Source organism: Mytilus californianus, unplaced genomic scaffold (genome assembly GCF_021869535.1).
Source record: "Mytilus californianus isolate M0D057914Y unplaced genomic scaffold, xbMytCali1.0.p SCAF_5, whole genome shotgun sequence".
Classification (NCBI taxonomy): domain Eukaryota; kingdom Metazoa; phylum Mollusca; class Bivalvia; order Mytilida; family Mytilidae; genus Mytilus; species Mytilus californianus.
This window is the reverse complement of record NW_026262701.1, coordinates 116010855-116035808: the sequence shown is the minus strand read 5'-3', so window position 1 is coordinate 116035808 and position 24954 is coordinate 116010855. Positions and strand designations below refer to the sequence as shown.

Genomic DNA, 24954 nt, shown 5'->3' with positions numbered 1-24954 from the left:
TAAAATGTTAAATTTATTATTTCCTAACTTTGCGTTAGTAAAAACACGCAAAACATTATACACACGCTGATATATCATAACTCGGCAATTAATGCGTCATCCATACAAAATATATAAATAAAAATGCAAATTCAAAATATACCCAAATGAAAAAAGAATGTGTCTATGGGACACATATGCTCCTGTTTTTAGATATGCAAGAGTCAATGTACTACTTGTATTTCAAATCTATTGTTGTTCAGTGACAACGTAATGACATTTGTTTCTGTATGTTGTCATAAGAGATTGCTCGGGGGTTCGGGTGCTCTCGTTGTTCAATAACAAACATTAATGGGGTATATCAAGAACGGTAAAAATGACCCCACCATTCGAACGTGATATGTGTTTAGAGGTGATAAGCATTAAGTATAAGTTCCATGGCATTTGGTTGAGGCAATGTAAAGTTAGGGTACAGAAAGGGCAAATTTGCAAATTTTCCATTTATAAAGACATAATTTAAAACAGTGACAGTGACGCCACCCAAATCCGAACTTGAGTTGTTTTTTTATAGTAATAAGCATTGTGTATACGTTTCAGAACATTTGGTTGTCGCAAAGTAAAGTTTGAGTGCGGAAACGTCAAATTCAGCAATTTTTCCATTGATAAGAGCTCGAAACATAGCTCGAAAACGGTGAAAATGACTCCAGCCACATTCGATTTTGATCTGTGTTTGGTGGTAATAAACATTGTGTATTAATTTCATAATATTTGGTTAGTGCAAACTAAAGTCAAAGCACGGAGATCAATTTCGGTACGTACGTACGTACGAACAGACGGACGGACATACAGACAGACAATGATAAACCCTTATGGCCCCTTCGCCTAGCAGCGGGGGCATAAAAACCGATACAAGAAAATATTTGTAAGTGATCATTTATTACAAAACACATTCCAATTCCGAAAACCACCACTCATATACATTCCCAAAATTTGTCAATAATCTTTAATAAAACGTACATACACAACAAATAGAGTGGAAAGAAGGAGTATGTTTGAGGAGTAACAAGGGATCTGACCCCTTCTCATGTTATTGTTTGGCTCCGGACAATCAGGGGCCTTTGACCAATTTTCACTGTGAGTTCCATTCATAGCGCTCCGGACTCCAACGGTACAGCTCTGGGCTCTGCAGGTCGGATACCGACCTGAACAGTAAGAGAACTGGGCTCCAGAGGTATTATTAAATAAAAAGAAATCATGAATACTTATTTATATGAATGTTCAATTTAATTTCTACGATGTGTTCCAGTTCAAAAACTATACACACATTGTCTATTAAAGCAATGTAACTTGGATAATGCGAGGACTACATAAAGTTTATAAAGTGTTATTTATCTATATCTATATAAAAATAAGAAGATGTGGTATAATTCCAAATGATACAAGTATCCAACAAATGACGTGGATTTAAGCAATTTCGTCGGTCTAAACAACCTTCAAAAGAGAGCAAAAAAAAACCGGTACCGTATTGAAAGCTGTAAAAGGCCCCATATGACAAAATGTGAAACAATTCGAACGAAAAAGCCATATAAATATCAAAACAATAAACGAAAACAAATATGACAGACAGCAATCAACAATACTACTATAGAATAGGCTCATGACTTTGAAAAAAATACATAAAGACCTTTCGGGGTTAAACATGTTTGTGAATTCTCAACTCTCCCACTAAGCAGGAACAGTAGTGTAACAGAACAGCAGAAGAATAAACTTTAAAAAAAAAACCAGTCGTATATTGCCTTTTGACTCAAGATTGGAACGAAGCAAAACATAACTAACATAAAAAAGTCCCAAAGTACCGATGTAAGAGTACTCACAGTTACTAAAATCAAGTTCAAAGTCACATACAACTAATATATAAATCGTGTTCTCTATCATTTAAGTATCAATTAGTACACTGCCAACGGATTTAGTGTAAAGACGTCTAAAACAGTCTGAAAAAAACGGTTAGAGAAGAGCATGATATTCTTCAATGCCAAAACATAAGTACATACTAGTAGTATTAACAGGATGTAAAACCATATTCGCTTCAATACAAATTATATAAGAGTTCACTTTTATAAAACCATGATGTTCAACATTTTGTTCTAGGAAAATTGAAAAAAAAACAACTATTTTTCTGAAATAAAGTTTGTAGGTTATTAAGAAATGCTGCAATTATACAGCTTGTCGGTACATATTAAATAGAAATAGATCACAGTCATGGAAACATGAATATTTACAATAGAGAAAAGTATGAATATATTGAATACATTAATTCCAAATAACACAACCTTATATCTACGAGAGTAATAATCAAATAGTTACTATTTTTTTGTTTAGTAATAATGATAAATCATCGCAGTGTCAAACACACACATAATCCAATTCCCTTCTTTCCAGTGAGGACATATGTTCCTTCAAAGTCTGTTTTCTTGGCTAAGCTTTAGGGTACACTTTGTTTCCTTTCTTTTTACCATCGACATACATTAGGTAGGAAAATATTATCAGCAACGACTTAAAATATAAAGAGAAATGTTGATGTCTTCGTTACTAAGCATAAATATTAATAAAGTGTTGAGTCTTCTATTTCCTTTATATGCTGTCAGTACGATAAAAAGAGAGGCGAAAGATGCCAAATAGATATTCAAACTGACAATTTCATCGCAAAAAACGAAAAACAAAACGAAAAACGACGAAGAGACAAACAGTAGTACACAAAACACAACATAGAAAATTAAAGACTGAGTAAAACGAACCGCGCAAAAAAACGGGTTTACTTATTTAAAATACGTTATTAAGCTATAGCAAGTGATTAGAAACCACAAAGATAGCGGATTGGAAATCGTCTCTTATCTAACCCTAAGACAGTACCAAATTTGTAAACAATCGGTCATGTTAATTTTCTAACACTTAAACATGACCGAGTGTGAAATTTTAAAATTGAAACGTTTTTCATTACAAAAAATAGACTAGACTGTGTTACCGGTATAAACAACACAGACATAGACAAATTAAAAAACACAAAGAGCAAAACTTAAAACTAAAGCAAGGGCAAACCGAACCCCTTCAAAACAAAACTAGGGGTGTTCTCAGGTGCTCAGGGAGGGTAAGAATATCTTGCACTACATGTGTCACCCGTTGTGTTGTAACAAAAGATATGTTTTATTATTTCATTTAAACTGGGTTTTGTGGATCTTTTTTTAATTTTTTTTTGTCTCCTTGCAGTTGACTCCACATCTTTTTATTTGTGCGTTAAACTGATTTGATTCAATACTTCATGCAGTAACCACTGTACCATTTTTTCAAACACATTTACATTTTCCACAAAATTAGTAAAGAATAAGAGATTTCTTTTTAAGTAAAGAATTAGGACAACCAGATTATAAAATTACATTTTCCTTTATCAACCCCTATTTCAGCCTGCGACTAACATGAGGGGAAAGTAGCATCTGATATAATCAGATCGAGGGCTGACATTTAGTTTGTTATGCAACACAATGTTTCGTAATCTCTTAAGAATACATGAGCATTTTTAATGAAAAACTAAGTTATCACAATCTGATTAAATAAAACCTTTCGCTTTGATCCGATCGATATGTGTGTCGCTCGTGTAAGATCTGAAAACATTCTAGACGGAATATGTTCATTTCCCTTTAAGTATGCAATTAAATCTTCCCCTACAAAAGTTTCAGTTTTTGTACTATTTTGTCGGGTAAATTAATTTATATTTTATAAATTATTCTGGTAAATCTAACTATAATTTTCTGACATGATTCCTATTTTTTACACCGACCTAATCACTAATTGTAAATATTCCTAAACAGTAAAGTTTCATTGCTTTATTAATTTTCTATATCAGAGATTGTAGGTTGATAAAACATTTAATAGTCATAACTGCAAAATTTTGATCCAATTGCGTAAATCTATATTTGCGGGAGGAAATTGTAATTAACGTGTTAACAAGTCGCTCAAGATGATTGGCTGATACAAAAAATTGCAAACAGTTATATTACTAACATGATCCCTTGTTTGGTGTTTTCATATATTACACGAGCGACAAACAAATTCAACGGAGCAAGGGGAAAAATCTGATGTTTAGTAGATTGTATAATAGTAACAATAATGCAGTTTGAAAATTCTAAACATTCTAAATGTTGGAAAAGCAAATCATGTACATGTTCATTTTTATAAACTTGTAAGAGTCTACCTTACACATAGTCTACACTACATAAGTTTTACGGTCATCATCACGAATTGGTTGACCAATACAATGTGTCAATGTTTTACCTCACTAGTGACATGTTTTCGTGGTCTGAGATCTTATGCATATTTTACCAATTATGTCCTATTCCCGATTGTGATATTTTGATGAGTGTGGATTCGCATGGCGGGTAATGAATGTATACATTTTGTAGTAGGAAACGCTTACCTGTTCGACAAACCCGATCTCGCTCCGTTTTGAGTTTTTGCGATTCAGTTTTATTTGTCAACTTATTTTGTATCTTCTAAATCGATTTTTGAGATTTAAACATCGGTAAACTACCGTTGCATCAATTTAGTTCTGTTCTTCATCACATTTACAACTACTTTGATGAGGTCATATATCAGGCTGGACATGAATATCAGTCCCGATCATCTACCTGTGAAATCATTAGCTGAGCATGGTATAGAAAGTATTCCTTGTTTTGCAGAAGATAAGCAGCCATATCTAGGAAATTGCTCTATATAACATTTCATCATCGGGGCATTTCAAACGGGTAAAGATTAACATTAAACCTTTAAAGGTGTAATGAAATAAAAAAAAATTCTAGAATCGAGACTTCTGGAAAAGAATTTGGTTTACTTAAGTCAATTTTAACTAAAGCTCACCAGCTATATAAGAGGCGGACGATACCAAGGGTACATTGTAAACTCATTTGCAAAAAAAAAAAAAGAAAAAAAAAGGAAAAGATGAACAAGTCCACAAAACACTACCTCGAAACCTAAAGATTGAGCAACACTAACCTCATCAAAAAATTCAAATAATGTATGTGCTTAAACCCATCTATCACTAATACAACAGCTATAATAACAAAGATTTAGCGATGAAAGCCCAAAATATTGTAACGAATCTAGTATGTTAGTACTATTATCATGTGTAAAGACGCAGCTTGTCATACAGTACTTGCAGGCAGAGAAAAAACAATATTGTCTTATGTTTAATGTAAAATAGGCTTTTAAGGTAGCTTAGGTGTCTAAATGTTCGACGATAGATTTTTCTTAAAATTCTGTGAAAGACTTGTGGGTCAATGTTCTTTCAAATTTCAATATACAAAATGGGGGTCACGGAACTAGTTTTTCCGATAAAATACACTGAAATTAACAAAATCACAGTTATTCTACATGGGTTATAAAAGAAAACTTAAATTTTCTTTATTGAGAAGCCATAAAACGATATAATTTGTTAAAATTCAATGAGAGAATTTCTTTTCATAAATACATTCGAAATATCAAATAAAAATAGGAAGTTACGGGCCCAATTTTCTTGAAAAATTCAAAAATCACAAATTGTTCTATCAAATTCAATATAATTATATGCCCTTGTTTTTAAAAGGATTTGTTTTTTAAAAGTTGAAAACACTTAATGGTACTTAATTTTTTGATAGTGTAATCTTAATATTTCAAGTTTTAGATGTTTCTATTGTATATTGAATGATACTTGGTATAATATTTTTGAACCAAAAAAGTATGTTTGCAACATGACCATAAGGGATGCTCAGAAAAAGACACCCGATCTACCTTAATCTAACACTTAAAGAACAGTTCTATGCCAGAAGCTTTGCATAATTTTTAACACATTAAGAAACGACATATAAAAACACTTAATTCGCTTTTAAAAAATTTAAATGTAAACAATTTATGAATTGTAAACTTTAAAAGAGAGGCGAAAGATGCCAAATGAACACCGAAACTCAGAGTCGAAAACAAACCGACAACGCCAAAACAAAATATATACAAAATACAACAGAGAAAACTAAAGACCGAGCAGGACGAACGTCACAAAACAAAAGTAAGAAAACCGAGAGGGAATCAAGCCCCGTATGTCTAAGAAAGGCAAACAACATAGAAAAAATACCCCAGACCACCATACAGAAAACCAAATTGAGTATCAAGACTTTCATTAAAAAGAAGAAAAATCTGATACACCAGAAAGGTAATAATTTCCTGTTTCGTTTGAAAAGTCCAGTTAAGCAGTAATATTCATTTATACATAAATTTAGGAGGAACAAAACTTTTCAATAATGGTAACATACCTGAAAAAGAAATGCCACAACATAAACTATTACTGCCAACTTTGTGTTGCCCAATATTTGGTTCCATACTGCATCAAAACATCCCTGTAATAATCGTAAAAATTATTTGTTACAACTATATTTACAAAATGCAAAACGGTTTCTCTCAAAATTGTTTGTCTGATAACACCCATACACAAGAAGCGCCAAACATTATCGGTATACATAGATCAAACACAGCTAAATGAACGTGACTATGCGTGATAAACTAATACGAAGCTACGTAATACAAGTTGACAGTTTGTCGTTGTAAGCCTAGTTCTACCGTTTCATAGGACAGTGCCTGTTTTCTGTCCATTGCAAATTGTTTTCATGCCTATCTTTTGAGTTTTACTCTAGTGAGTTGGAATTGAGATAGATATTTTTTTTCCATGTACCTTGAAAAATTACAATAAAGAAGTTTCATTCCGGGTATCAAGTTCGAACTTCCTGTTATGAATATATACCGTTCTTGCTTTCGAAATCAACTAATACGATCACAGTTATCTGTGGTTTGGTTATAAAATGACAAATTAAGATATGTTTGCATCCAAAACTAAAACACAATTGATTCTTCATTTTTACATAATTAGTTTTTTGCTAATAATTGCCTTAATCTTGATCATAAAAATGTCTAACAGTTTTGATTGAATATACTCTATGTACCGTGTAGATACAATCATTTCCTACAGTTTCTATTTAAGAATTAAATAGACAAAATATGAAATTATACTTATATATGTAATCCCCATGATTTATTGCCAAAACGATAAAAAGACAGCCATTTTACCAGAAATGGGTTCAACTAAAAAATTCATAAGAAGTAGTGGATTCGAAAACGATAATCGAATATTCGGCTTTGTGCTTTCCTGGTGAAGGTAAATATAGAATAGCGCTTCGGACGCATGAAATTAATAACGTGTTGTTTTCAATTTTTTACAGTATTCGATCGATACTTCTGCTGGTGGACTATCAGTCACCGAGGGTATCATCCGTTCATTAGTCAGTATTTCGGTACTGACATGATTTATAACAAACCTTTTTAAAATTGTCCGTTTATAAATTTTGAAATCATAAAGAAACTAAGGTTTCAAACTTCCTCATGCAAAGTTGACCTTAGATGAATTTGTCTTTTTTAGGTACTTTTTGATCATTTAGCTCTTCAATTGTTTCTTATACATCCTTGACTTTCAAATATTCGGCTTTGAACGTTCCTGATGAAGGTAAATCCAGGAAAGCGCTTCGCTTTTTTTCAACTTGCGACTAACGTTATTTCTTAAATAACCTCAAGAAAGGATGTGTTTAATCCTTATAATTTTCAATCCAAACATTTGCATTTTTTTTAAATTAACAACTTGTTTCATTGGGTATTTACATTCCGTCAAATCCACAATTAATGTCGTAACTAATGGAGTGAGCCGCCATATTGACTTGCTGAAAACCACAAATTTGCGATTAATGCAATTGAATCAATAAAAAAACAACATTTACCTCAAAAACTCCATTTAAATCAGATAGTTTCCAGATGTGATGCGTACAAGTAACGGGATAATCTTCTATTCAGCTAAAGAGTTTTCATAAAAATATGACGTCAATGTGCTTAAGTCATTCATGAAACTTCGCGGAATTTTATTTTTATTTCTAATTTTATACATTTTTCCAAACTCTAATCACTATTTGTTTAGTTTTGCATTATAATAGGAATAACACTTATGTATTTTTTTTTATTTTCAATTTTCACACATATCTTTTTCATTTTCAATTTCACACATATCTTTTTCATTTTCAATTTTCACACAGTCACATCGACATACAATGTAGTATGTGTGTATATGTTACGATACATGTGGATTTACGTGGGGTGAACTCTAACAGTACATCTGTGAGTCTGCGCTTTATATAGATTTTTTATCACGCTGTTGTTTACAAAGCAAAAGCAACACGTCATATTAGAATCATAAATAAGCAACTTACTGCCATGATAAATAATCTGATATTATTCCCTTCAATGATCATATTTAAATGGGAATACTAAATACGTATTATTGAAAAAAGTCCAAAACACATGTCATGGAAATTACAATTTAAAATGAGTTTCTTTGCTGACACCCAAACAATTGTTTAGAGCCTGATTTATTTTCTTGTGTTATTTGATATGCACAATACTGTTGGATCAAACAAACGTTTATATGCATTCCCATACACCACTGCTGCTTATACATAACTATTTTTACCTGTGTATTTATGGCCAAGGTGCCTGAGCGCGCGCAGGCGGTGGCTGTCATTGTAAATCCTGCTGGCTCTGCAATACAACAAACAAGAGGTGCAGTTAGAGGATCAGTTACACCTCCAGGAGTTTTCCAGTCATCTGTGTGAGTGTAACCGAAATCTTCATAGCCATTTACACCACAACATTTCATCTACAAATTACAAATCAGCTTAAACATATATCATTAGTTTCAAAAGTACCAGAGACAATAGATAACTCAAATGTACCGATACATAAATGTGCATCTGTTAAATTATCTTAACACCTGAAATATCATACATCCTTGACATGAAAATCTAGTACGATCCTTCGTGATCCGAAATTAGAAATTCGAGTTTCATTGTCTAAAATTCATAACTCAGTATCTAAGATAGAAAAGAGTAGCAAAAATCAAGTCTTTATATTGCTCCCAATATAAATTGATGAGGTCAATACATATTTTTAACGACACTCAGAAAGTATATTGACCGAGGACGTCCCGAGACAAAATATGGTTCCCACGATTGAACTCTTTATTTTCTCAGACTTGCCAGTACACGGGTTCACTGAAAGAGAGGCGGATGATACCGAAGATATATTCCGCAAAATCATACTTCGAAGACAACGACAACGCCATGGCAAAAAAAACGAAAAGAACAACAAAACAACAGAATAGAGAATGGAAACGGGGAATTGTCAAAGAGACAACAACCAGACCAAAGAGAAGAAGAAAGTAAAATAACAAAAAAAGACGAACTCCAAGGAAAATTCAAAACGAAAAGTCTTTTATCAAATGGCAAAATCAAACTCTCAAACAGATTAAACGAATGGAAAACAACTGTCATATTCCTGACTTGGTACAGGCATTTCCTTCTGAAGAACATGGTGATTAAAACCCGGTTTTATAGCTAGCTAAACCTCTCACTTGTATGACAGTCATATATAATTCCATTATATTGACAACAATGTGTGAGCAAAACAAACAGTCAAAAATTTGGGTACAGCAGTCAACATTGTGTTATAATCTTAATCTCTATAAAAACAAATAACTATTTCAACAAAGAAAAACAAAATGGCATACAGACACTCTATAGACAAAGTACATCAGCAAAAATGAAAGACAAGAATACAAAAATGACCATAGCACAATAACACAATGGCGGGATGTATGAATACCTAGCGACGTTAAAAGTATATAACCAAAAATGGACTAAACAGTAAAGGTTAAAAATATACAAAGACAGTACTCTTGGATTTTTCTTTCAATCGCTAAAGCATTTTTATACACATATCTTTGACAAAACTTTGAGTATTCAACATTTGTAAGCAGTCTCATTCGTCCATTATGTTTAACTTTGCAGTATTAGGACATTACGGTCTATATCTGCAGCATGCATACATTATTATTCGTATACCATAACCTTATTAGATAATGAATTAATAAGTAATATACGGTTTATATACGTGTAATCTATTGCTAATAGTAAAGTCGCTTATCTTAAATGAGATCTCGCGAGAATAGACAAGGTGAGTTATCCTGTCATTCTTTGCTGAACTGTCGGCCTGAACAGTTGGCCTGTCATTCTGTCCATTTTGGACATTGTGTTGAGTGCACTGACTGAGTAAGTTATTTATTTTAATTATTGACAATAGATAGGTGCGGCATGAGAATTGCAATATTTGTGTACCTAGTCGAGTAGTTCTAGAGTTTTTATTACATGCTGTTGTACATGTTGAATGTAGCTACAGTTGTATAATTTTTTTTTTAATTTAATTATAGGCAATAGATAGGTGCGGCCTAAGAATTGCAATATTTGTGTACTTAGTCGAGTAGTTCTAGAGTTTTTATTACATGCTGTTGTACATGTTGAATGTAGCTACAGGTGTATAAAAGTTTGGTTTTTTTAAATTTAATTATTGGCAATAGATAGGTGCGGCCTTAGAATTGCAATATTTGTGTACTTAGTCGGGTAGTAGTACTAGTGTTTTTATTACACGCTGTTGTACATGCTGAATGTAGTTACAGGTGTATTCGATAAAGTTGAACGAGGCAATTTAAGGCTTTTATTTTAAAGTAATTGAACATTGGAAGAGAACTTATGTATTGGAATTTATTTTAAAGTAGTTGAACATTGGAAGAGAAATAATGTATTGGAATGAACTTTAGACATAGAAGAGATAGCAAGGGCTATGCTCGGTATTTCTGTTTTAATTTTCGGATAATGTTGAGACATGCCATTTTTTCTCGTGCAGATTGTAATCATTGTTGGCATGTGGTAAGAAGTTGTTGATTCGATTGTAACGTTAAATTGTAAGTATATTGTTATGTTATGGTATTAGGCTATTATAACATAGGGAAAAAAACGTAACTTTATTTTAATATCTTGTTCTTTACTTATTTTATTGTCGTTTTGTATTTGTAAGAAAGCAGAATGCATTTTATGTTGTCCATTTTGAATGCATGACGGACATTAAATTGTTTTCTAGATTCGCATGTCGGGATATTGTTATATTTTACTGTGGTGGAAAAGTGTTTTTACGGCCGATTATGTATCATTCTGTTGTTCCCATTATATAGAAAATCCACAGCCTTTTTTCTTCACTTTTATATTTACATTATGCATAATATTAAATAATTTATAAAAGTAGCATTTATTTCCCTAGTTTACTTTCTTTAAGTGAAATTTGGACATTTTCAAGTTCCACTTCTGAGGTGCGTTCAACTTTAGGGACAACGTTCAAGGTTGTATTGGTTGTGAAGTTTGTTTAATATTTGTTGCAATTATTTTACACTTGGGTATCATAGACATAGAAGGGAGTAATATATGTTTACAATGTTTTTATGAATATTACGAAAGGTTGGATTTTTGGTTAAAAAAAAATAAAATAAAAATATGATATTTTTGTTTGACAACGTTTTCCCCCTTTGTTATATGTATGGAATCTCACTTTTATGAAGTATATTAAGTATATTTTTCTGATTTTATTACATGCTTTAGAAGGGGACATACACCTTGTATACTTAGAACTAGAATTTTCTTTTGATGTGTGTATATTCGAGTAGACCTTTTTTGGTTGTTGTATACTTGATATGTGTCATAATTTATTATGCAATATATCTTAACGAATACAGACTTTGAATAATTTTTAACTTTGCAGGATGGCTTCGTGACATTTAGCTTTTTGTTTCTTTTAGTTGATTATGGCTGGTGTGTTGAAACTTAGACATTCGCTGATAGGGAAGCTGTTAATCCCGGTTATCCTGTATTGAGGTCTTAAGTGGAGCCGATATCAGATTCAAGTTTAGCAAAGCTGAAAAGGGACCATATTTTAATAGATTACTCTGTAGAGAAACGTGTTTAGGAGTTTGAGGGTTTAACAGGAGAAACGTTGAATAGTGTGATGGTGCTGACAGGGAAAGATATACATTTCGAAAACGACTGAATGCTATTGCATTTTTGCAATTTTGCATTCCAACCTATAGTTGATGCCTCAAAAGGGAAGTCTTTAAGAAAAACATCTTATGTACAACCGTGATCACCGAGTACGGCTGCTTAAGGTTCATCATAACAAACGGACAAATATGGCTGTATTTACACGTCAAAAACTTCTCTTGAGTACAGACTTACCTGTCCAGTTGGAAAAGTTTTAAGGCCTGGCATCCACTAGATATATAAAAGTTAAATGCATTTTATGTTTAAGAAAGATATAATCTTTTTTGGTTTTTGGTGGGCATTTTTTTTCCTTACTGCAGAAGGTGTAAAAATAAACAAACACCTGAATAACTTTGATACTGTCCACTCAGTTAAACCCTTTAACTCACCTATAGTTGTGTAGATACCTGTTGTCCATGTCAATCAAGGACAATCAATACAATACAATACTGTTTTTACCTGAGAGGGAGCATCTCAAAGTTGAATCACAACTTAGTTAATTTTTACACCTTCTGCATGAAGGAAAAAAAATGCCCATCAAAATCCAAAAGAGATTTTATATTTCTGAAACACAAAATGCATTTAACTTTTATATATCTAGTGGATGCCAGGCATTAAAACTTTTCCAACTGGACAGGTAAGTCTGTACTAAGAGTAATTTTTGGCATGTAAATACAGCCATATTTGTCCGTTTGTTATGATGAACCTTAAATTGGTGGTGGGACTGAGGCAGTTTCATTGTTAGCGACAACTTTCATGTCATGTTTACCTACACATGCTAGAGAAGGAGGTGCATCGCTAGCTAGCACTGGGTTGGCTAGCATTGGTGTTTCGTTGATGACAAATGCAGGAAGTTCATCGTCATTCAGTTGAACATTAACAGATACGAGTAATGTTGCTGGTACATGTACATGTATGTTTGTTATAAGGGGCTTGGCCAGTATCTTTTAGATGGCTTGAGGGTTCATTTAAATATTTTTAGTATCTTGAATTTGAGGCCGGTGAATTAAACATTGATCAAACTTGGCAGTTGGACAAGTACAACGGATTTTATTTATGTTAAAATAAAATAGTTAAGGGGAAAACGGTGCATGGCATAGCCTGGGGGAATGTATAATGGTTTTTTTGTCTGCACTTATTCGGTTTTTTAAAATACAAAGTGAAAAATTACAAATATGTCTAACCTAGTTATACAAGAAAAGGAAGGTGTCACTATTGTAAAAGAGAGGGCCATTATATAGCATGTCTCATTGGCACTCATACCACATCTTCCAATATTTATTTGTATTTATGCGTTACTTTTTCAGGGTGATAATATTAAGATTAATAATAATATTTAATATTTTGGATATGCAACCTTTGACTCAAGGGACACTGAAGCCCTAGTGATTTTATTTTCACGCGGGTCGAGGGTTGAGTATGGGATAATTACAAAGGTGAAAAGGCTCAACCCTTGCCCCACATTTTGGCTGAATCAGTGGGTCATACAGAGGCTTGTGTCAACCTGGGTGACTTGCGGTTTAAAGACCCTAATAATTTCATAGCTGGGAATATCAATTTGAATTTAAATGAATGGGAAAATATAGACGCACCAAAAAATGTTTAACTGGATTAAAAATGGTGTTGATATTAAAGTTTTGTCAAACACTTTGATGAAATTTTAGAGGTGAGTCGTACAATTCAGACACTCTTCCAAAAAGACAATATCCTAATGCTAAGATATGCTAGGAGTAAAAGGAATTCATTGTGAAAACTCTTTCAAAAAGGATATATAATGGGTCTTTCACATTACTTGAAAGGTTGGTGAGTGTGAACCTCCGCATATAGTGTTACCAAGAACAGCTGAACTTATAAAACCCAGACTTAGCCACGATAAAAGATTCCCCATTTAACATTGATACGCTTAGGGAAGTACCCCGGTTGTTGGTAAGGAATGACTTGATGACGTCAGTCGATGATAAATCTTGGTACGACCATATTTTCTATGTGGAAAATCTTGAAAATATTTTGGGGTGCAGTTTGATGGATATTTCATGATATTCAAGACAATTATTTTCGAATTCAAGGCTAGTGCTTTTGTCTATCAAGCAAATGACATGGTAGAAACAAGCTTCTGTAGGTCTTTAGGCGTACCTTGTTTACAGTTCATTGATGATAGGTGTGTAGCGGAATCGGGTTTTTATATTCAAAATTATGAGTAGGATGGCTTATATTTTGCTTACATGTTCGTTTCTAGGGTAAACTAAAACGTGTAGTTGGTTTTTATTGGTTAATCAGTAAGGACTCGGTGTTTTTACATAGTATAGTAAGATAAATGATTAAAAGCTTTTCTTTTCTTCTCGGTAATAATCAATAGTTGTTTAGATTAAAGTATTTTCGAGTGCACCTTTATATACAAGTTTGTATTGTATGCGGTTGGTTAAAGTTGTTATTTCTTTACCTGTAATTAGTATATAAAGTAGATATTTTTATTAATGCAATCGCTTGATCGTATAAAGCCTAGGTCTGTATAAGACATTATCAACATTTGGGTTTGAATAAAACCGCCGTTGTTTATTTATATTTCTAAGGGCTTACGGGTGTTTTATACCCCAATGTCTGAATAAGACCCTGCAACCTGGTTTGAGTAAAACCGATATGCTGAATTTCTTTTCTTTTTTTCTTTAAGTTTTCCAGTCTTCCATCTGAATAAAGATGATTAATAACTGGTGCATGCGTGGCCTATTTATTTAAAACAAGTTAGTATAAAGTTATGTACAAAAGGACCGTGCAGAGAACAAACGTAGTGATTAAAACTAGGTACAGGAGATGAAGCTATTTAAATGATGGTGGAGAGAACAGCATATGTGAGTGTTCTCTGAAAGAGTTGACTGTCTGTGAATTAACAACTGTAGTTGGTAGGAGATTCCATTGAGTTATTGTGTATGGGGAAAATGAAAATCTGTACGAGTCTTTAGATGTATAAATATGTTTGAAGGTGTGTGAATGATGTTTTCTGGTTCTTGAGTCTGATGGAATGAGAATTGTGCTAGATTGTATAGCAACAAGATGATGTGTGATCTTGTACATCATGACCAGACGTGCACGTAATCTGCGTTGTGTAAGTTGTGGCCAGTTGTGTGTATTGAGCATGTTTGATACACTGCTAGTGTTATGATACCTGTTGCAGGCATACCGAGCAGCTCTCCTTTGGACCATCTCTATCTTCGAGATAGATTTTGAACTGTGAGGGTCCCAAACCGAACACGAGTACTCGAGTTTGGGACGGATAAGTGCTTGGTATGCCTGGCTCTTAATGTTCTGATTTGCTGTTTCCAGGTTTCTTCTAAGAAAGCCGGGTGTTTTATTGGCTTGAGAGATATTGTCATCTATATGTTTGTCCCATTTGAGGTTGGATTGTAGTGTGATGCCTAGGTACTTAGCAGATGTAACATTTTCTAAAATATGATTGTGAAGAATGTAGTTATGTTGCAAAGGTTGACGTTTAGTTGTGACAGAGAGAAGAGTTCACTTGTCTGGGTGGAAGGCCATCAGCCAGTCCACTTCCCATTTCGCTGCTGCATCAAGATCAGCTTGAAGTTTGAGGCAGTCACCCTGGGATTTAACTGGCATGTATATGATACTGTCATCAGCAAATAATCTTAGTTTGCTATGAATAAGGTGGTCTGGAAGGTCGTTAATATAGGCCAAGAATAAGACTGTACCTAAGACAGTACCTTGTGGAACCCCAGAGGTGACTGGGACTGTGCTTGATGATCTTTCTTCCAGAACAACTGTCTGAGTACGGTCGGAGAGAAATGCAGAGATCCAGTTTAATGTGTTTCTATTGATGCCAAAATGATTTAATTTGTAAAATAAGTGACGATGTGGAACTTTGTCGAAGGCTTTTGCAAAGTCCATTATTACGAGATCTGTTTGTATTTGAATTGTTTGTGGTTTGAAGTTCATGAATGAAAGAGAGAAGTTGTGTTTCGCAAGATCGAGAGTGCCGAAAGCCATGTTGGAAGGTCGTACAAGATGTTATTGGATTCAAGATGTTTCATAATGTGTGAGGTGACTATATGCTCCATTTACTTGCAGCAAATACAAGTTAATGAGATTGGTCTATAGTTGACCGGTTTATGTTTGTCCCCCTTTTTGTATGCCGGTGCGACTCTAGCATGTTTCCAGTCGTTAGGTGTAATTCCGGTGATGTAAGATTTTTAGAAAATTGGGAAAAGAATTGGTGCGATTTGTGTCTGCATTTCTTTGAGTAAGCGGCCACTGATGTTATCTGGGCCTGCGGCTTTATGAGGGTTGATCTTGTTTAATAGCTTTTCGATTCCATTTGATGTGATATGTAAGCTACTGATTTTAGGATGTGTGCTGATGCCCTTGTTTGGTATTTCTCAGGGTGATTCTTCGTTACTTTATTTTGTCCTGTTTTATCTAAAATATAGGGTCTAACTCCACAGCGTGTTCTAGTAATAATTGAGTTAGAGAGTTTTTATATTTCGGGGTTTTAAATTTAGTATTTAATGAAATTACGGTAAAGTTAAATAGTTTAGGGTATTTACGGTAGATTTCCGTTTGTTTAGAAGCCGTTAATATTCATCTTACATTTTTATAAGAACTTTTACATTATTTTACAATGCAATATTTTGATAGGCTTATTTGAGTGCTCTGTTTACGTGTACATTGTTTACTTTGATACTTCATATTGTTATTGCAATTTACATGTGTTGATATTTTGAGAGACCTTATTAAATTATAAAAACTTGCTTATCTCGATCTCTTCAGCCATGGAGACTCCGGGCCCAGTGGTTCGAACCTTTATATGAGGTTAACAGACTGTTTACAATTTAAAGTCGGAAATATCAAGTAGACTTGTGTTTCGGAAATTAATTATTTCCTAGCCATAAGAGCAATTTAGCTTGATTTAATATAATTGTCCGATTGCAGGTATTCAATTTACAGTTAACTTATAGAGATATTGAGTTCAAGGTCCGTGATCAGAATTAGAGTATTGATTTGTCGGTGTACTTATAGGTAAAGGTGTGTTCGAGTAGTAGACATACGTATTGTTGGAGTAGATTGTATATTTTTACGCACGATAAAAAGGAGCTCATCAGTACAATGTAGAAAATACGTGTAGCTTTAGATGCTAAGTTAACATTACGGACTTTACCAAATAAAATACACAGATAATTAAAAAAAAAAGGATACTTGATAAATAGAAAATATACAAAGATCGAACCGTCTCCTGTTACAGGTGGATAGGTAGCGGGTTTATGAATAAAGAATTGTTTTATTGTGACGCTCAAGCAAAGAAAAGACATTACTGGCTGTTAAAGTTTTATATATTATTTCATAATCTGATATGAGTGCATACCTTCAAAATTATATAAAGGGTTTAATCATTTTTGAGGTGGAGACATCAAATGTAATTCATTTTGGATGCGCCATATTAACTGTGCTGTCAACAGGGGCGACTTCTTGTCAAAGCAATATATAATGAATCGGGGTGGTTTCAAATAGAATTTTGTAATAGATATTCAAGAGTTACTCAGTTGGTTGATTCTACATCTGTAAGCTTTCTTTGTGCCGAGATGGCCGATGCAGATTTCGAAAATTCTAATGAAAGTTTTGATAAATTTGGTAACAAGGGTTGATAAAAAACTGACCAATGCTAGTTATTATTAGTGAAATTACATATATTTCCATTGTTTTCACTTGGCATATTATGTCTGTATTTATTGTAGACTTGCTTAAAACTATATTAGTAAATATTTTCAGAGATAAATATCTTTTATTCATTTGTCAAATTGCGATAATGTATATTTGGTATTGTATTAAGAGGAATTAACTTTTTTTGTTTTTAAGATATATTCTATATATGATATGGTAGTAACCAGTAGCATGTTATAAAAATGTGAGACATTAGTATTGCTTCATGTCATAGTGCTCATCGTTCAGAAGACAGACACGGTTACTGATTTATTCTTCTGCAAGTAGTTAAGTGATTCCGAACTTAAATTATTAGTTTATACCCCTGTCATATTATTGTACTGAGAATGGCTAATGCATTTGGAAATAGAGGTTAAATTAAAATAGATGGTCATACAGAATAAACTAGAGGCTCATCATACACATTATATTAATTAATACTGAAGTTTTAGCAGAATGGCATTGTTTTATACTCAGATTATAAGCAGAAGTAAATGAACAAACGCAGACGAAACAAGTTTTGAAATATATAATATAAGTTGTAAACCGTTTTCAGTTAGAAGGTGCTCATCTCTTATTCTAATGTTTGTACAAGGACCGAACAAGGTAACCTTTTGAAGTGCACCTTGGCTTAGTTTGTGACATTGAATATTTGCTGTCCTTCAACATATGGTTCTTCTTGTGTTGAGATTACTGATAGCGTTTTGCATAAAGGGCACTAGTAGCAGTTTCATTCACACCCCACTTGTCTTCGTCTATCATCTTTCGATTGTATTGTTAGAAGTTTTAACAGTTCTCTTAATTCGTGTCACTAATGTGTATATAAAGGGAGTTTATGGATATATGGTTGAAAATGTTCGATACGAAAGTCATTTCAAATAAAAGATTTAAACAAGATAAACATGCAATGGCGCTTTGATTGTCATTCTTCATCTCAAAGTCACAGTGAGACTTTACGACGTGTAAATTGAATACTTGCACCTTGTTGTAAGTTAAGGACGTCCCCTGGAACCAGTATATGTATGGCTTTACTTTCTGTTTTCAAAGCTGACAGCATATGAATTAATTTTAAGGTTTGAGTTTTGGGATGAGTTTTGGGAAGTCTTAAGGTTTGTTTTGTTTCTGTATGGTAACTTCCATTGTTCAGGTCAAGTATGACTTTGTTTTATATCTACTTCACCCCAATACTTAACCGAACCCTAGTCTATTTGAGCACATCTTAATTATGATAGTATCATATCTTAAATGAGATCTCGCGAGAACAGACAAGGTGAGTTATCCTGTCATTCTTTGCTGAACTGTAGTACTGTTAGTAGGACATTGTCATATTTTGTCGAATTGAACGAAATATTTACTTGATATGGGGAGAAGAGAAATATATATAAAAAAAAAAAAAAAAAAAGACAAAAAAAAAACTCGACAAAAACATTGATAGAGAATCAAATTTATCAGGTTACATTTGCTTAAATGACTTCGGGTTTTATATCTACTTCACCCCAATACTTAACCGAACCCTAGTCTATTTGAGCACATCTTAATTATGATAGTATCATATTTAAAATGCAATTACCTCTTGCATAACAAACAGCCATCCAAGTGTTGAAGCGTCTGAACTTCCAATCCCTTTATAACCTTTCAGTGACTCAAGTAAACCATCCTTAATAGAACCTTTGATCTGTAATTAACCATTATACTCTCAAAATACAATATAAAGGAAAGTATGAATATCCGTATACAAAATTCCACGGATCAAAAGTATGACGAAAACAAAAATAGATATAACCATCACATATACTAGTAATGATTAATAATGTACTTGTAATACATGCAGGTTTCACGGTGAGAATTCTCTTTTCTTTGAAAAAATATTCGACTGCAATATACTATATAAGTGCAAATATTACAAATAAAATCTTTGTTTTGCTTGTCTGTTTATTTATGTTGTAAATAACCGGGCATAATCTTTTAAATGCCATAAACATCAGAGGCACATAAAGAATGTTACGGTTCTTTTAACATGTGTCTAAATACTGCATTTATGATCTAACTATTTGGGGTTTTTTTAATTTTTCATTTTCGCGTTAGATATTGCCTCATTTTGAGTAAATTGATAGATGCTTGTTTTCTAGCAGAGCATGTGTGTAATAATTGTTCAGTGATGACAATTTGGAAGTTTATCTACTCTTTACCTTTCGAAATCACGAGGACAAATTTGACACGAACCATCGTCAAGGTTTTAATAAACCGATTAAACAAATCTTTTTTCCAATTAAAAACTGGGTAAAACCGAAGAATTTTTATCAAACACTTACGACACAAGGAGGCATCCAATTGTTTGTTGTCGGTAAACGTGTTTTTTTTGCAGTTGGTATTTCATCCTAAAGGTTATCACATGTACATTTATCTTTTAATTCATATTTACAACTTATGCTTGTGATCAAATCTCCAATAGCATACAGAGACTAAAAAGGTAACAAATTTAAAAATACTAACCGTATCTGGAGCAGCATACAGCACGATTACGACAATAATTTCTGCTAATAGCAATACTGTTATTATCAGGGCATACTGTTAAAAACAAAAGATGTACTGTATGTCAAATATAAGTTTTCAGGTTGTGTCTTTGAAGCGTAATCGTCCCAAGTTACTTGGGTTCGATCCCGAATAAAACCAAATTTAATTTGGTAGTTCATATGGTATTTACGGTAAAAATACACAGTTAGGAGTGGACTTTTCAAATATGAAAGTTATTGTGCAATAAAATTCATTTCAGGCAGCTGATGACTATTTTAGTCTTCAAAGTGGGTTTATAGGAACATCAAGATAATTCTTTAATGTTTTATGGGCTATTTTCTGTCCGTAATGTTATATCCAGACCGGCAATAGGTCCAGAAATTGTTGAAATGTGTACAAACACTTTTTCTCACCTAAACTTTTTGACGTAATTTTACGAAAAAATGAGACGAAAGACATATGATTTTAATTTGATCTCTTGATAAATATAAACAGTTTCAGAAAAAGTATAAGTCCAAGAGATGGAAATTCTACTTTTGGCCAAACATCTTCATACCCCTTTTTGCAATATTTTATAGCAAATAAATGCAGAGTGTGCCATGGATACACAAACAAGAAATTATCTTTAACCATTTTAACTACTGCAAATCAAATGTATGGAAGATACTGATTACATACATATACCCATATATTAAACAAAGAGAAAGTTTAATTTGTAAGAAAACAAGGAAAAAAGGTATGGTAAAATTTATGTATTTTTTCTAACTGTACATTGCTTCCAAAGAGAAAGACCTAATACTGGAGTCCAGGTTTGATGTCCCGTAAATCCGTCTTGTGCAAAGCGAGATTTTAGTTTTGTTCTGATCATATCCCATTCCTGAATTACCTTATAACGTTATACGTATACGCATGTTATAGAAGTGTATTCTACATTTATAGCACTAGCTAGGTGTATGGAGTCACGGTAAATCATACAGAAGCAGATATTCGAAGCATAGATCTAGTTTCAGTCAATACTCTCAGGGGTTAGACTCTTTTAAAAGTCTAATTATAATGTGATATTTTACAAATTTCTAGTGGAATGTCTGGCCTTTATTTATCTGATCAGTACAAAACACCATTTCCCAAAAAGTTTTTACAAAACAATATTTTAAAATCATAACACAATAAAAAATTTACTGTGGACATATGACAGGAGTTGTTCTGTCATATATATTTTGATTGTATTTGGCAAAAAAACATTTGGCGCATGGAATCAAACGGTTTGATACGGACCAGAAATTCAATTTCGAAGTGGGTAACCTTTTGTCTCGAAATTTTGATTTTATCTTGAAATTTTGACTTTTCAAAACTTTTAAAGTCAAAATTTGAGTTTAAAGTCGAAATTTTGAGTGTAAAGTCGAAATTTTGAGATTTAAAAAGATGAAATTTTGAGTTTTGAAAAGTCAAAATTTCAAGATTTTAAAAGTCAAAATTTCGAGATTCAAAAAGTCGAAATTTTGAGTTTAAGTCGGAATTTTAAGATTTTAAATGTCAAATATTTTTGAATTTGATAAAAAAAAGTTCAATGATAATTTATTTTTTTTGTACTTGAGAACACGACCTCCAGTGGAAACCTTCTTTAAATACTTTTATGAATGTATAAATGGAGGTATCGGATATACACCAATGAGACACCAACCCAATGACATGCAAATATAAGACACTTAAGTACCAGATGCTATGACTGATTAAGTTGTTAAAAGTACTTATATGTGGTTGTAAAATCGAATATTATTCATAAAAAAAATAAGGAAACAACTGAAATAATCGTATAAATAATACTTACAATAAAAATTAATGTCCTAAACTTGCAGGAGGCACCACAACAACCAAAAAATGACAGGATTAACAAAAAGCAACCGGAAATAATTAGTGCCATCCCTATCCCATCCATAAACTCAGTAATAGAAAAATCGTTTATCCCATCTGTTGACGAATTAGTGGCAGAAGCCATACTTTTTAGAGCTTCTCTGACTTTCTCTTCAACTGTCTTTATAAAACTGATATCCGATGCATAGAATGCAATTACACCTGCAGCTGTCAACACCAAGCTGACTATCTGAAAATAAAATGACAACGCAGACTATATCAGTAAACGGACAACGAGTGTTGAAAACAGAATATTTATTACTAATAATGCAACAAGAACTATAAGACTGTATTTTGTTTGTTTTTTTGTGTTTTTTTTTTTTGTGTGTTTTTTTGTTTCTGGAGAGATATAAAAAAATTCCCTGCCACGTCCGGTCTGTGTTTTTGTTAGATGTTTTTTTGCTTTGTACCGATCTGATGTGTTAAGCCCTTTTCAAATGATTTTTATAGTTTGTTCTTATGGTGTACTGTTACACCGCTGTCCCAGGTTAGGGGGAAAGTTGGCGCCTTCAAACATGTTTAACCCCGCCACATTATATATGTATCTGTCCCAAGTCAGTAGCCTGCAGTTCAGTGGTTGTCGTTGGTTCATGTCTGTCATATTTGTTTTTTTGTAAATTATTTTGTTATAAATTAGGCCGTTAGTTTTCTCAATTGAATTGTTACATTAATTTCATGTCGGGGCCTTTTAAAGCCGACTGTACGGTATGGGTTTTTCTCATTGTTGAAGGCCGTACGGTTGCCTATAAATTTTGTTTACATCCACTTCATTTAAACTCTGGTGGATAATTATCTCATTGGCAATCATACCACATCTCCTTATTTCTATATACAAAATCATGTATGTGTGGATATTGCCAGTTCAAGGGAGACAAACAACCCGATAGCAAATAAATTGATAAGAGAATATCGGGGACCCTAATATGATAACATGAGTGGCAAAAATATCCTTCCTACGTGCAAGAATGGACTGGACGGAGAACCCCCCCCCTCTCTGTTTACACAAATCTCTGCAAAAAACAACAGTCCCTCCGATTTTTTATTAGCAAACAACCTGAATGATGTGTACTGCGGAGATGACACCTCCTTTCAGTTACCAGAAGTGGAGGGGATTCCTCTCTGGATGGCAAGAGTGGACCTTAATTTTAAACCATCAAACATCTAGTTCTTTGCTAAAATCTGCAAATTGTGAGCCAGATTGGCGATCAATGTGTAAGACTGTTTATGTTAATAAAAACAAATAAGTGATTTATTGCATTATTCAGACTGTTTTAACATAAAAGTAAAATACATTAATAAAGGTATTGATTTTATTAATTTGTCTAGTATCATGACTCTACCGTTCAAAACTTTATACCTCCATATTTTGATAACATAGAGCCACCTATAATTTCTTATTCGTATAAAAAAACCAGTAGAAGTTTTAATTTATAACAAAACAATTTACGAAAAACAAATATGACAGACATGAACCAACGACAACCACTGAACTACAGACTCTTGACTTGGGACAGGCACATAAAGAATGTGGCGGGGTTAAACATGTGTGAGCGCTGAACCATCCCCTAACCTGGGACAGTGGTGTAACAGCACAACATAAGAACAAACTGTAACAAATCAGTTGAAAAAGGCTGTCTACCAGGCGCAAGGCTAAATTTAGAGAATTCAGTTAGACTTATTTGATTTCTTATAACTTGAAATTCTCTTTTACGAACAAATTTTCCAAAAAACTGTTTGAATATATTGAAGTTAACATACACATATTACGTCCATTTGTGCCAATTTTGACTATTTAGTTCCTAACGGTATACTGCTACGTCTCGCACAGCAAAACGGTTACTTCATTTGGCAATGGTTTTCTGTCAAGTTTCCATTTATCTATACCCTAGGCACCCTTTGGTGTATCATTTGATAAAATACTTAAGTGAGAATGGCATGTCAACATAAATGACTAAAATATGAAAGTTAACTTACCAAGAAAAAAATATTCAGCAACGTAACCAGACAACGTCCAATGCTTGTTATTATTCCCATTTTGATTATAATAACTGAAAAAATAATAAATAATAAAATATCTTTTAAAAAAAATCCTACATCACGTTAATGCTTCATACTGTCATTTTTCGTCATTATAAGCTTCTTGTATGCAGTTATAATTCAAATTCTATAAAACGGATACATGTACATAATGTTCTTTCGTAGCCATCAAGATTTCTACTACATTCTTGCCCTTCATGAGCATGTATTATCATTTCTACTTTTTCTCGGCGTTCACATTGACGTCTCAAATTCTATTATGCTTTAATTTTCAATTTGTCGCTGGTTAGAAAAGTCATGCCATGTTTATCTGTATATCTCGTACACCTGTTCTGTTACTTTCGAGCTTTTTTCTTTTCTTCTGAACCGTGATTATGTTGTTCAACTTTTAATAAAGATAATTTTGTATCTTACACTTGATATTTCAAATAAACCATCACTTTATCACATAATTTTCAATTGTTTGGTCATTTTCATTATAATAAAAGGTGTCCATCTCTACTCTTAAAACCGACAAAACTTACCTCTTGACTTTATATCATGGATGCAGTTTTTCTAGTGACGTTAATATCAAAAATATTACAATCCGCGCACATCAAAACAAAACCTTTGTCTTAACGCTTCATTAGTTTTTTTATTTTAAATTATTGGCACATCATAATGAAATAATTTGATACTGGGGAATGACTATTCAAGACGCCATTGTTAAAATTTAAATCAACATGAGTATGATATTCTTTATTTCCAAAATGTTCGATGCCTCTGAGATAAAATT

At 33.0% G+C, this 24954-nt stretch overlaps 1 protein-coding gene across 2 annotated transcripts; it reads right to left on the bottom strand.

The window, feature by feature from the left end:
• LOC127700757 (tetraspanin-18-like) lies at nt 1-24786 on the bottom strand. 2 transcript variants are annotated; one of them, XM_052204408.1, is made up of 8 exons: nt 24704-24786; nt 24117-24190; nt 22060-22332; nt 20211-20285; nt 19288-19392; nt 8564-8749; nt 6312-6395; nt 1-2532 (listed from the first exon to the last, which is right to left on the bottom strand). In XM_052204408.1, the coding sequence occupies exons 2-8, from the start codon at nt 24174-24176 to the stop codon at nt 2455-2457; spliced, it is 861 nt and encodes a 286-aa protein (XP_052060368.1). In that variant the 5' UTR covers nt 24177-24190; nt 24704-24786; the 3' UTR covers nt 1-2454. The 2 variants fall into 2 exon arrangements, with proteins under 2 accessions (XP_052060368.1, XP_052060369.1); XM_052204409.1 differs by lacking the exon at nt 24704-24786 and adding an exon at nt 24594-24694.
• Nucleotides 24787-24954: the final 168 nt, after the last annotated feature.